This window comes from Stegastes partitus, unplaced genomic scaffold (assembly GCF_000690725.1).
Source record: "Stegastes partitus isolate 25-593 unplaced genomic scaffold, Stegastes_partitus-1.0.2 Scaffold680, whole genome shotgun sequence".
NCBI lineage: Eukaryota > Metazoa > Chordata > Actinopteri > Pomacentridae > Stegastes > Stegastes partitus.
The window spans coordinates 6,861-20,671 of record NW_007578411.1 but is presented as its reverse complement, the minus strand read 5'-3'; the positions used below and the strand labels follow the sequence as shown (position 1 = coordinate 20,671).

Below are 13,811 nucleotides of genomic sequence, written 5' to 3'. Positions count from 1 at the left end.
TGATTAATGCAAACGGTTTATTTCTGGTGACTTTTTAAATTAGAAATGTAGAATAAAGTGATTCTGATGAAATACCACAACGTTAAGCTCGTCACACATGATACGCTCATGGACCATCAGAAACCTGGAAACTGGAGTGTTTTGGGCGTTGGAGGATTAGGCAGAGTTATTCATTTAAGTACCTTTTGAAGAAGAGCAGTATGAGAGTGATGACAGCCAGCAGGACGACAGGCACCACACCGGCTATTAGAGGAAGGTAGTCATCTGTAAAACAAACAAACTGTTGAATTATTATACACTTGTAACTTCAGCAGACTATAAATGATTAAACACACACAGAAAAAGGCCTTCAGTTTCAGTAAAGCATAAATTTTATTAGCAGCCTTTGTTCTCTGTGAACGACTGTACTGACATTAAATGCAGCTCCACTTAATATTTCATGTTCCAGTGAGAACTATCACATGACAGGTGTTGCATTTTCTGCTCAACCATTTCTCATTTGCCTGAATTTTTTATAGCATAAAAAAAAATATTTAAAAAGATAATTAGGAATTTTTAGATGAACACATCAAATACTTTCCAAAATAATAAAAAAAAAAATAAGAAGAAAACATTGCTTTGATTCACATTTATCAGGGGTGTTTTTTTGTTTTTTCGCACATTGAAATTTGAGGCTGTGTTTGAATCTCAATATCTCAGGAAGTATTGAATATAGAAGCTTGAAATTGAAAAACATTTTTAAAATATAGGCATATGTTTCATTTTCAGATCCCACTTTGTAGATATAAACCTTAGTTTAGGGGGGATCGATCACATAGTTTGTGTTGTTAATGCTTGCTTAAGGATGGAACTTTTCATGAAGGTGTAATTTTTTATTTTTTTATTCATATTTTAACATCACTCTAATCAGAGACCATTTGATCAACTTGTCCATTATTGCAGATTCTGAATCAATGACATAATGAGAAATAACTGTGAAAGTTTCAGGTTTTTACCTTTAAGAATTTCTGAGTTTCTGCAAATTTCAATGTGCAAGAAAAGCTGCACTGAAAGTGAGTCACGGGCAATTAAAAAATAGATAAACAAAAAAGATTATCTCAAAGTTTTTGATACATCAAGCTGAAGTTTCACAGACACTAGGGGTGTGCATCTCTACCTTAAGAGGCGATCTAGATACATGGGTTACGATATGATTCACTAACGGTACATTTTAATACATTACGATGCGATTCGATACGATGCAGCTTGAATCTATTTGTGTGACGAAAAAAATTAAAGAGAAATGTATCAGGTCAGAACAATGCCATTGTGTTTATTTTTCAAATACACAGATGAGACAGACTGCTGTTGTATTAAATATTAGAAAATATTAACATTAACACTTTCAGTATATTGCAATCATTAGCTTTGCAAACTGAAAACATTCAACATGGCCTCAGTTTGTTCTGATGTAATTTATCAAACCAAGCTAATGTTCTGCTCCATGTCGTTGTGGTGGGAGGCTGCTGTGTGTGTTTCTAACACACAACACAACACAACACAACGTGCTTGTATGTTGTGGGTTTTGCTTGGTCAGACTGTAATATGTTTTGTGTGTCGTTATTAAACAGGCAGTGTGTGTCTGTGTTAAGTTGTGACTATCACCAGTTGATCTGGGCGTGTTTCCTGAATAACCAGCAGCTGTTAAATACCTGGCAGATTGGAAAAGATCTGTAGGAATGAAAAGGATCCTAATCAAACTGATCAGTGGCACAATGAGTAAAATGCTGAACTCGTATTTTTACCACTAGTCTACATGGTGTCGAATCCTCTCACCGGATTTGAAAAATATGTGTTTTTTATTTTGGTCAGCACGTTTGGTTTTGCTGTCTATAGATGCTATTGACATGGATATGGACGTTATTAACGACTGATGTTCATGTTTTTAGGCAAACTCTTCTTCATGTAGTATCTTTATCTTCACATGCATACAGGTCTTGTCAGGACGAATCTGTAAAGTGAACATCTGGAGCGCAAATACAGCAAACATCACTAGGGGAACATCAGTGCTGTCGGCCATGCTGTTGTGTTGTTGTTGCTACCAAACATGTTAAGCGAACATTACTCTCGTAATACATCACAGCAAGACTGTCGCAAGACTGGAGCAGCCATATTTCGTATCAGAGCTCCAATCAACCAATTTATAACTTTACAACCGGACATCGACTGCCCCGCAGTAGATATAGATCAATCCAGAGGCCCGCCAATTGATATATTCATATTGTTAAAGTTAAAATCGATTTCCAGTTCGTATCGGTGAATCTTTACACCCCTAACAGATACCATTGTAAATATCCATCAGAAATGGCTGAGCAGAAGCCTGCTGATAATTTGAGAATAGCCCCTTTGCATGTCTTTGGCCCAGTAATGTAAAAAAAAAAAAAAAAAAAAAAGTGTACCTGTGAAGCTGCAGGTTTTGGTTTTTTTTTTTTTGGCTCAATACAGATTTACTGAGTGCATGATTGGATGCAGCCTCAAAGAAGGATTTAGATGCTGTCAGTACTTTGTATTAGTGCAACGTGGATGTGGTCTCCAAACAAACCTTTCCCCGCCTCCTCCACCTGCAGGGTGTATGGCACAGAGCTCGTTTCCTGCCTGCCTATTTCGGCACATGTGTAGTTCCCAGAATCCTTTGCAATCACAGGGTCAATGTGGAGGGTGGAGCCAGACTTTTGGAGGGTGTGCCCATCTTTGAACCAGGTGATCTCAGGTTGGTGGAAAGAGCAGACTGAAGTACATTGCAGCGTGACCTTCTCACCTCGTCTTATCTGTCTTTCATGGTTGGAGCTGTTTATTCTCATTTTACTGACACCTAAAAATAAAATAAGCATTTAATTAGAAATTTTCACAAAATTTGTACTTTTTCTTTTTTAATAGCACACAGGTTTGAATGCAATTTTAAATTAGCTTTACTTACATTTTCATTACAGTATACTGTGTAAAATTGTCATGTATGTAATTTAGTTGGCCCAAAGCTTTCATTCATTCATTCATTCATTTGTTTGCTGCTGATTTTGCTGCATCTAGCAGCACATTGCATTCAGATCACAGTTACTACTTAAACATTATTATTGGCGGGACGACAGGAGTGCCAGATTAGCAGCTACAATATTTTCCATTATCTGCATCTTAGTGTAGCTTTTTTCAAACACTGTAGTGTTTGTGGCAGATTCTAATGAGGGGAATAAATTGGTCCTATTTAAAGTGGCTCAGAAGAGTCAGCAGCTGTAGTCAAACACTCATGAGAAGTTTAAAGGCCATGAAACTAAGAAAAATTCATTAATACAGCTTTCTACATCATCAAAACTGATAATTCAAGTTCCTGCATGTATATTTTTGAACCCAGCAGATTTTTTTATATTTCCAGAAAACCCATTTTACATCAATGGAAGAACTAAAATTCACAATTGTTTTGTGTGTGTGTGTGTGTGTGTGTGTGTGTGTGTGTGTGTGTGTGTGTGTGTGTGTGTGTGTGTGTGTGTGTGTGTGTGCGCGCGCGCGTGTGCGTGTGCGTGCATGTGGTGAAAATTCAGTTATTGGACTCACTGGAAACTCAAGACTGCCATGACAGACATATGAGTGTATGTAAACTTTTGTTCACAAGTGTATCTCCAACATGACCACAATTCATCCAGAATCACGTTTCATCCCAGTTGGTCCCAAAGTCATTGAGATCAAGAACTTCTTGAGAAACTAAATAGTTTCAATTGTCAGCTGAGAGTAAACTATGTGAATTCTTTTGGAGGATTACGAATGTTTGCTGATATTAACATTATTGTTGACATTATGCATCAGCATTCTCACCGATGACTGTGATGTTCACTCCACTTTTGCCAGTAAAATGTTGATTTTCAACATTCGCTTCCATCCTGAAGCGAAAGGTTCCGTTGTCTTCCATCCGTACGTCTCTGATCTGTAAAGTGCAGTTCCCCAACATGTCTCCCAGGTATTGAAAGCGACGGTGTTTGGTTTTTGACTCGCTGTCGTACACAGATGGCGTGGGACCCTGACATATCTCATGGTTCTTGCACCAGACCACCCTGCGGATCTTCATGGAAACGTTTTTTCCATGCTGAACTGCAGACTTTTGGAATGTGAAGGTGCAGGGCAGAGTGACCGTCGATCCCTTCACAGCACAAGCTGATGTAACAGGATAGCTCACATGTTGAGCCACAGCACCTGGAAAACACACCGTTCAAGTTCATAAATATTACTGAACATTGATGACAGAAGACTGTCCATTTTAGCTGAAGTCTGGTTAGATAACAACAATCTACATGCACATATTAAAGGGCCAGTTGGGTTTTATAGCAGTGGGGTTGTATGAGGTGTTTTTGGACTGTCTGTGCAGAAGCTACAATAGGTGGCAGTCAGTAGGATCCCAGTTTGGAGAAAATGTTTTTAAACCAGACAAAAAACAAAAAGAAACAACAACAACAACAACAACCACCAAAAAAACTGTCAACTGTTTTACTGTTTTAGTTTGATCTAAAACTAAATTCAAGTTATAGGAACTGAATGAAATTGTCTTGAAAACTGAATTTTTCTTTATCTTGAGTTCAGGATTGTCTCCTCTGTCAACACGTCTGGACAGTTTCAGGTAAGAGTGTCTGTTACTTATAGGTTGAACAAATGGGACATTTCAAGCAAAGCAGCAAGCCTTTCACAAATAAATGCCACTAAAACAATGAATTTGAGAATATTTTCAGCTGTGTTCTGACTAACAGTGGACTGGTGTACAGAGTTTATTCTGCTGATTCAGTTGATGGAATATGTTCTGCTGCACATAACGGATGTGAGTCACATTTCGCTGTGAAATTTGTAAATCCAACCGATCAGTTTAGCAAACTAGAGAATAAAAATGATCAAGTTTTTATGAGTGTACTCTGGTGTCATGGGAAAATGAAATTCGTGTTGTTTTTGCTTTCAAGATTTAAATATTGTGTGTTGAAATACACAGCTCCAGTTTAATAATCAAAGGTCACTTTTTTAAACATGGAAAAAAAAAACAATCACAAAAACTTCTAAAGAAAATTTAATTGAAGCAACTGAACTTTTAAAAAGTTTGTCAAACTAATCATTTGTGTTCAAAATGAGAGTAAATAGATACAGGATGCTCAAAAGTGTTTTTTTTTTTTTTTTTTTTACTAACACACAAAAGCTATTTTTGAACAGCTTCTTCTTCTTCTTCTTCTTCTTCTTCTTCTTCTTCTTCTTCTTCTTAAGTAATCAACTTAAAAACTTGTGTGTATGCTAGTAATCTTGAAGTAATTGAAAATATTTTTGACTGAACCCAATTCCACAAACTCAGTGAAGTTTGTTGGTCGAGCATAATTTCATTAAAACTCAAAAACATTACTGCACACTGTTGCATTACTTTTGTAGGGGGGGAAAGTACATAACCCACAGCTATTTTTCTTTTCTTAAAATACAAGTTAATTTAATCAATATAAAAAAAGGATAGAAATGTGTAATGGGCTTTAAAGTACAGATTACACAATAATTTCATATTTTATACAAGACCTGAACGGTGTTTAATAAACTTGTGCCTGGTTTTTATTTGCAAGGATTTGAAAACTCATTGAACGCCATTTTTCCATGCATGAGAGTGTATGAATTATATTTATGAATAAGAATTATTAGTGAAATATCACAATTAAAGTTACTTGTTTGGAGCCACAGAATGTTGTCATTCTATCAGGCAAAAACACTTTTTTGTTTGTTATTTTATTTACTTTGACTCAACTTAATTTTGGCACTTAACAGCTGAAGACAGAAAAACAGGGAAGAAACACAAGAAAAAAAATGAAGTAATTTAAAGAATCGCACAAAGACAGCAAACTTCTACTGATGTTATATCAGCTTAAGTATCCCAGCGTTGCTCCAATTCAGTTATTAAATCTTGCGTTGCCAAACCCACTGGACAGGATCAGCCTGTTCTTAATTAAATCTACACGATGCCAATAATGTTCTCAAACACAAGCTTTTGTGTTATTTATAAAAACATCTCCACCTTGAGGTTTGGGAGCAGACTTTGGTAGAAAACCTTTCTTGTTTTTCATTTTTGGTTTGTGGTTTTCAACACTGAGTCAGCAAGTTTAAGAAAAACTTGTATATCTAAGAAATAAAATGAAAAGTACAACTTCAGTATTACCTGCTAGAAGGACCGTAAAGCTCCAGAGGACCTTTTTGTCCCAAACTGCCATCCTCAGGTTTCTGCTACGTCTCTTTGGGTTTTAACTCACTTCTGCAGCCAGAAAACAAGACCGCTGATGGTCAGATTGTGAAATGATGCAGGAAACACCCAACTTCCTCCTTTCTTTCGTTTCATGCCAGTAACTTTTCTCTCACTTGAACAAGGCCTGCTTCTTTTAGAGCCATGTCGCCCACAAAAGAAAACTCGTTCACGCTTTACATGCTGTCATTCTTTGTTGTCAGAAGCCGTCACCTCAAGACGACTGGCAGAGACACTGGATGATGATGATGAAACAGCTGTCTGGTGTCCTCAGATCATTTGCAGAAAGTCAACACATTTAACAACTAAACTGGACATGTAGTGCAGATGTCTGATATTTCAGGTCTCCACAATGAAAAACATCATCACTTTCATTTCTTGTGTTTCTCATTACAGATATCAACTTTCAGACATCGACCATCTAATTCTGACTCGTCATATTTCTGCTTCAAGGTATCTCTTTTCTCCCGAGTTCAACGGGTCAACATTGTCCTTTTTAGAGTCTTGAATTAAATTTGAACTGCTCACAATGACTCAGTGTAGTTGAGATCTCAAACTGGAATCCTGCCGAGTCAGAGTGTGAATACTGATGTCTTGCATTCGAGCTCTGACTCAGCTAATTTTTTTAGGGAAAAAAAGCCAAATTAAGTGACCATGATTCGATGTTAAAACGCAATAAAAGGGGAAAACCTCTAAGGTGGGTAAATAGTTTTCCAAGGCTCTGTATACCATATTAAGGCAGCGCAACTGAAACTGTTCTACCACCATGTCAGATTAGTACATATTGACCACAAGTCTCTAATGAACAAAGCTCTCGTTCATTGATGGCAAAATTATGAAACTCATAGCAAAAAAGGGTTTTTTTTTAAAAAAAGTGACCAGAAAGAGATGGAAGTCTACAAATTAAGCAAAACCAATACAAAGCCAAAAAATAAATAAAAAAATACGAACTTAAAAATGAGCATAAATCTCCGCTCACTGAAAACAAATGAACAAAAAAAGCAGAAAATGAACACACACAAGAAAAGACTAGAAACTGTTGTGAAACAAGCAGAACAGATGGAGAAAGCCAACTCAAGAGAAACAAAAATGTTCACAAATCGACGCTACTGCAAAGATACAAAACCCTGAAAACAACTGAAAAGACTCAGAACTACACAATTAGAAGCAAAAGAAACGGACCTTAAGGAGACTCACTAAAAGGCAAAATGAACACAAATCAATGGAAAAGCAATAACAGAGACAAAAGGACCAGATGGAGGTTCAGACACATCAGTGTGTTTATTGTCATTTTGTGTGAGTTCCAGGTCAGTGTTGATGATTTATTAATGTTTTGTTTTCTTTTTTTAAAAGTGTGATGCACATTTGCATGATGACACCAAATCTGGGCAGATAGAAAAAAACCTAAATATTAACGTTCATTGCCAGTTTTCAAGTCCCAATTAAAAACATTTTAACTGACTTTTTCCCAGTTTAGAGCAGGTTTACAGTGTACAGTAATAATGACTACCTCACAGTCATTTATCCTACAATGATTTGGATCACAATTTGTTATTTTATTTGTGTGATGTGAATATATTAGTTTCTTTTTTGGTGCCACTGAATGACTTTCTTAAAAACCTGAGTATTCTCAGGTCAGTAGTGGCACTTTCTCCTTCCTGCAGCTGTGTTGCAAACTGAGCCTCGGGTTTTAGGCCCGGTTACGTGTTTGCACATTGGTTATCATTATGAAATTCTGACGCACATTTCCTGAAAGTGAGATGATTTTCTCACAATTACTCAAAAGATTTTGTGATGCAGACTGGAGTGAACAGACATGCTTGCTTGACAATCATCAGGTTAAGTTTTTCATTACGATTAAAGCAGTTTACTGATGGTTGTCAGTGCAGTCGGTGACACACAGCACAAAAAGCTGCTAATAGTTAACTCGGCAGGACCAGGTATTGTAAAAAAGTTGACATTTAAAATGAAGTATAAAGTGATAAAAGGAATATTTCAGAAGTAGATGTACTTTCCATCACTGAATAAGTCAGCAGTAACTAATATAATATAATAATAATTCTACAGCGACTCACAGCACTGACAGTGTATTAATTCAGATTATTTATTCTATCTCATGACAGCTTGATATTAAATTCATCTTCATCCCTTCACATGTTGTTTGCACACAAAATATGTAACTGTTTTAACTTTCAGACACTTTTTTAAAGGTTCATACACATAAAAACAGTCCATAGCTTTTATACCTTTATTTTTATTGACATGCATAATATTGTAAAGAGAAATCAGAACAGGCCCAGTAATGCCACATGAACATCTACAAACCTAATTTCTAGCAACAAACATCTTGACTGTAAAACATCCCTCGATAGAAAAATCTTTACTTTTAAAGACCAAAACAAAGATTAAAATGGACAGCAGCATATTCAGTTTAGTGCAGATTATTGGCAAACAAAGATGGTAAAGTAGAAGTGCATTTATTTTTAAGCAAAGCTCAGGAAAGTGTCAGAATGTGCAGACTGTACCATCTGACTGAGTGCTTCACTGACGCTGCAGTACAGAGTCAGTGGTATGAAGCTGCAGGATCCCAGTTCCTGCCGACATTCATGCTCCAGGATCAGTGGTGACTTCATCCAGCAGTGGTTTGAAGTACTCTGGCTCTTCAGCGCTCTAAAAGACACAAAGAACATGGAGAAAGTTCACAAAAAGATCAAATCAAATCATAAACCACATTGAATACACACAAACTCACAAACTGCTTTTCCTTATTTTCTAGAACAGAACAAAACCAAACACATTAAAACTCTTAATTAGCATATTAGCACTGGATTAGATAGTCAAAAATAATGTGCAAACAAACCAACATATGTTTCCATTTTGGATTCTTTAAAGTCGCCGCCTGGTGCTTCAATAAAACCTTCAGCTGTCATCATTCTCCAACCAGAACCAATATCATTGTGCTCTTTTTCTTCCTCTTTTGATGTGTTTCAGGATTACTTCATAGTCAGTGTGCATCTCTTAACAACCGTTTTGTCTCTGTAACTCTGCTGTGGTTTGCTTTTTGTCAACTGGACTCCTGAATGTCAAACATGTGCTGAATATACTTCATACAGAAACTATTTCCAGGATGTCAGCTGTTTGGAAAGTGACATCCTGAATGAGATTTGAAGTTCAGAAACGTACACTGAAGGACTGAAAAACTGCACGTGTTCATCCAACATTTCCTGGTTAAATACCAGGTTTACAGACTGATGTGTTGGTTTATACTCGACCTTGTTTGGTTCCTTCCATCTGCTGCTCAGAGCCTTGATCCCCAACACGGCAGAGCTGATGACGACGCAGAGCTCCAGGACCGACAGGATGATCAGGATGCCATTCATTCCTCTCAGCAGCATCTGGAGAAACACAAACAACAGCAGGGCTGCGCAGTTAAGGCCAAAGTGGTAATCACTGTTACTTTAATCAATACGAATTCATTCTAGGGACAGAATATTGTTGTTTCACAATAAACACAGCACTGCTCTCACTTTCATGTTGTGCTACACTCCTGCTAATGTACAAATCTTTGCACCAAAATAAGATTTAAAATAACCTTCATCAATAACTGCACCTATCATGCCTCACTGGTTGAATTTCTGGTAATTTGGAGACACCACAATTTACTGATGTTGAAAAGAGTCAAAGAAGACGTTCTAACGTCAGAATTAGCTGAAACCAACTGAATTTATCTACATTTTTATTTCTGTTTTTAGTAGGTTTTCTAACTTTTTTATTGCAAATGAGTCGATTATGCAGTGAACATTAAATGTCAGTGTTTAAAATGGTTTGTCAGATGGGAAAACATCTGCCGTATTTAATTCATTTTACTGATTATTCAAATTTTGATCATTAATGTGGCCTACTATTGGTTGAGGAAAGTGTTTGAAATTTACAACTGTAATTTAAACATATTTTCATTTATTATGGAGTTAATAATAATGAGCAGATTAAGTTCTTATTCGACTAATTTCCTTCAAACTTGGCTTCTTTCAACTACTACAAAGATTTTAGTACACATGATTACACTATTTAGTTTCTCAGTATTTCAATATTTTAAACTTTAATACTTTGGATTTCTGATGACTTTGTGTCAAAGACTCCACCCATATATGCTATAAAAAGTGACATCTTTCTCATATTGACTACATAAAGTCTCCAATTATTTGTTCAATGATCGCATAAAACAGACAAAAGCTGCAAATCCACATTTTTCAGAAGCTCTGGAGATCATGAACAACACCCTTAAAAAGCAAGTTGTACAATAAGATTTTGCCTGCTGAAATAACCTTTTCCATACTTACCAGAGACAGTTCTTTGGCCTCCAAGCATCTTTCCCTCAAGAAGTCCCTTGCCGGAGATGGAGTTGTTGTATGATGTCTTTCGTACCAGTAGTCATCATCACGGTCACAATACCACCATAAATCTACGTGTGCTATGTTCATGCTGTAGAGGACAATGGCTGTCAAGGCAAAAGCACCTCCTGCCAGATTCAGAACCACAGTGAGGATGACCTGAAACACAACAGTCATTACTTTATGCACAACTAGATATAAGTTAGAATTTCAGTATAAAATAAATATATTAAAAATCTTAAATAGAGCGGGCAGATAGGATGCATTTAGTGGCCCAAGAAGTTCATCTGGAGATAATGTGCAGATTTCTTTCTCCTGTGTTTCAGTGTTTCAGTCCACCTAGATTTGCTTCAGTTGACGACAGCACTAAATAGAACAAGTCCTTCTAAGACAAAAAAGTTGAACTACTCACCAGACATGGACTGGGGTACTTCTCAGACAAAATGCACATGATGCCAAACACAATGAACTAGACAAAAGACAAAAAGAAGAACAAAATCATCACAGTTCTATTCTAGCACGCAAATACTAAATAAAAAGTTGTGTATTAAATTTCTGTTATCTTTCATTGAGTGAAGATACCTCATCCTGTGCTCACACTGACAGAGACATACAGTAGCTGCTACCTTTAAAAAACTGCAAAGACTCTAACAGCTGCAATTTCTGCAGTAAAAGTTCTGTTGGATTTTAGTCAATGACACAATGAAAACATGATGTAGAGAAGAAAATCTCTAATCAAGCATTAGCTTGCTTACCAATGCTCCCAACCAAAAAGGAAACTTTAGATGTCCCATTAGCCACCAAGGGCTAGAATGAGAGCTGAGGAAGATGGCTCCAAGGCCAAGATTGAGCAGCCCAACCATGATCTGCAGAGTCTGTGAAACAGGAAGCCCAGTATGAACTACAAACATGGCACAGAACACAGCTCTCTCATGGTTTCATAGAAATATCTCGTATAAACACAACACCTGAAGCTCCAACGCAGGTACACATGATTTATTCAAAGTTTAAATCAGAATCAGATGGGGAAAGAAAAATGTATGAATTAAAAATCTGAGAGCATCTTGAAGCATTGTTGCTCACCCCCAGTGCTGACTGAGAAGTTCTCTGGATCCCCCTCAGGTGCTGAGACACCGAGCAGCAAACTGGACTGTAGCAGAGGCCCTTGAAGATCTGGCAGAGAGGAGGCCAAGCACTTTGAGGGTCCGAGGTCAAAGTGAACACAGTGACCCCTTCAGCCTTGGTCATAGTCACAGACATCCTGCCTGCTGCTGGACACTGGAAGACAGTATTCAGAAGACAGCATTGAAAAGTGCTGCATCAGATGAAGGCTGAACCCAAACTTCCAACTGTGTATGGACAAAGACAGGAACAACCCTGGTGGTGAGACTTAGAGCTTCTAACAGTTTCTGAAATATAAACTGGAGACATGGTGTTTGATACTGAAGGACTGAAGGATCTGATAAAAACACACCACAAAGGTACTAGGATAATAGAAACTGTAGGCTCACTGCAACATGGTGAAACAAGGTTAAAGTTGGATAGTTAGCAAAGTTAGCTGGTATCATGTAGATTTGGCTGGAATCGTTTGCTTCTGTCTGGTTTGTCCAGCTGACCAATCAGCTTTCGGATGAAGTTAACAAATCCAAAGATGGCTTCAACCAAATATTTATTCATTGTGGATTAAATATAATTGTTCTTCTTGTAAAATCGAGCAGTTGTTTGGTCTCTAAATGAAAATGTTTTGTTTTGTCCACCACCCAAAGATATTCAGTTCACTGTCACAGAGGAAAGAAACCAGAAAATATTCACATTTTAGAAAGTGAGGTTACAGAATTTATACATTAAAACACAAACCTAAAACCAATTAATCAGTTTTTAAAATAGTCGGTCAAAAAGTTGATGTATTGAAATGTGAAAATAAATTCAGGACATGCATTTAACAGTGTCCTTGTTAGTTTGCAAAGCGTAGATATTGTTATGTATTCATTTAATATCTACATTTATTTATACTTGAACCACTTTTCGTCCTTGCATATTTCTTATATTTATATGTACATTTTTCTGTCTCGTATGTGTGCATCTCTTATCTTAAAAACCCGGAAATGGAGATGATAAATTTTGCAGTGATTGTCAATCCTTTATGAAAGCTGTCTGGTCGATCAATACTAAATGTTACAGGTATTTCAATCACCTTCTTATCAGTGAAAGCAGATAATACGACAGAAGCAGCTTTGTATAATTCAGGGAAGTGTAGCAACAACATTAGCAAAACTAAAACAAACAAACAAAAGAAGAAAGAAAAACTTCTGTTTTCAGTACAGAGGCTTCAGGAAGAACAAAAACTTCACTGTTCTGACGGTTGTATGAGGGAGCTGATACTCACCAGGAGAGAAAATGTGGATTTTTAAAAGTCGCGGAAATATATTCCAACAACCTGACGCAGTTAGTTTAATTTCCAGGAAACCACTTGGTCTTCGTCGCTCCCCCTCACAGTCAGCAGCAGCAGCAGCAGCAGCACCGCTCAGAGCTGCCATCGGTGGCCGGAGGCGGAACTGCACCAACGTCACACTAAACCCCACCTGAAGCCTATGAAACACAAGCCATGTTCATAAGGGCTGTAAAATCGTATCAAAAGGCAAAACGCAAACATTTCCTGACTCCTGAAACAGTATATTTGTCGTTTCGAAACAAAGAACAGAAATTCGTTTTTGAATTACAAATGAAGTGCAGGTCATGTGATGATACCTAAAACCCATCTGCTGCCAGTGAACATGAGGAAATCTAGACAATATTCAACATACAAAGGGTAACACTCTTATAATAATTTTCTGTAACAGCAATGAACTTTGTGTCCTTTTCAAAGCCTTATTACTGAAAAGTACTATTTGTATGTAGTAATATTTCATAAGGAGTATTCACAATCACAGCAGCAGAGCTTGTGATATCACTTTTATTTCTGGGTTTTATGAAGGATGAAAAATGGCCTCAGAATACATACATGCAAATATGAATGATTGATTTTGATAATATCTAGATTTTGCTATATGAGCAATGAGTTGAACCAATGTCCTGAATTTATTTCTGCATTTCCATACATCAAGTTTTATTTCTTCATTCACTTGTTTCTGCATTTCCTCATCTAT

The 13,811-nt window shown here is 36.9% G+C and overlaps 2 protein-coding genes across 2 annotated transcripts in view; both read right to left on the bottom strand.

The window, feature by feature from the left end:
- Positions 1 to 6,308, bottom strand: part of LOC103363671 (junctional adhesion molecule A-like) — a 14,169-nt gene extending 7,861 nt beyond the window's left edge. Inside the window, exons 1-4 of the mRNA XM_008290520.1 lie at positions 6,194 to 6,308; positions 3,844 to 4,218; positions 2,582 to 2,851; positions 183 to 264 (exon numbers count right to left, since the gene is read on the bottom strand). Coding sequence (XP_008288742.1) covers positions 183 to 264; positions 2,582 to 2,851; positions 3,844 to 4,218; positions 6,194 to 6,245 — 779 coding nt within the window. The 5' untranslated portion in view covers positions 6,246 to 6,308. The remainder of the gene's footprint in view (positions 1 to 182; positions 265 to 2,581; positions 2,852 to 3,843; positions 4,219 to 6,193) is intronic.
- Positions 6,309 to 7,530: 1,222 nt separating this feature from the next.
- LOC103363670 (transmembrane protein 176B-like) lies at positions 7,531 to 13,156 on the bottom strand. Its single transcript, XM_008290519.1, has 7 exons — positions 13,052 to 13,156; positions 11,749 to 11,943; positions 11,421 to 11,540; positions 11,078 to 11,134; positions 10,615 to 10,824; positions 9,547 to 9,669; positions 7,531 to 8,944 (listed from the first exon to the last, which is right to left on the bottom strand). The coding sequence occupies exons 2-7, from the start codon at positions 11,923 to 11,925 to the stop codon at positions 8,879 to 8,881; spliced, it is 753 nt and encodes a 250-aa protein (XP_008288741.1). The 5' UTR covers positions 11,926 to 11,943; positions 13,052 to 13,156; the 3' UTR covers positions 7,531 to 8,878.
- Between the last annotated feature and the right edge of the window lie 655 nt (positions 13,157 to 13,811).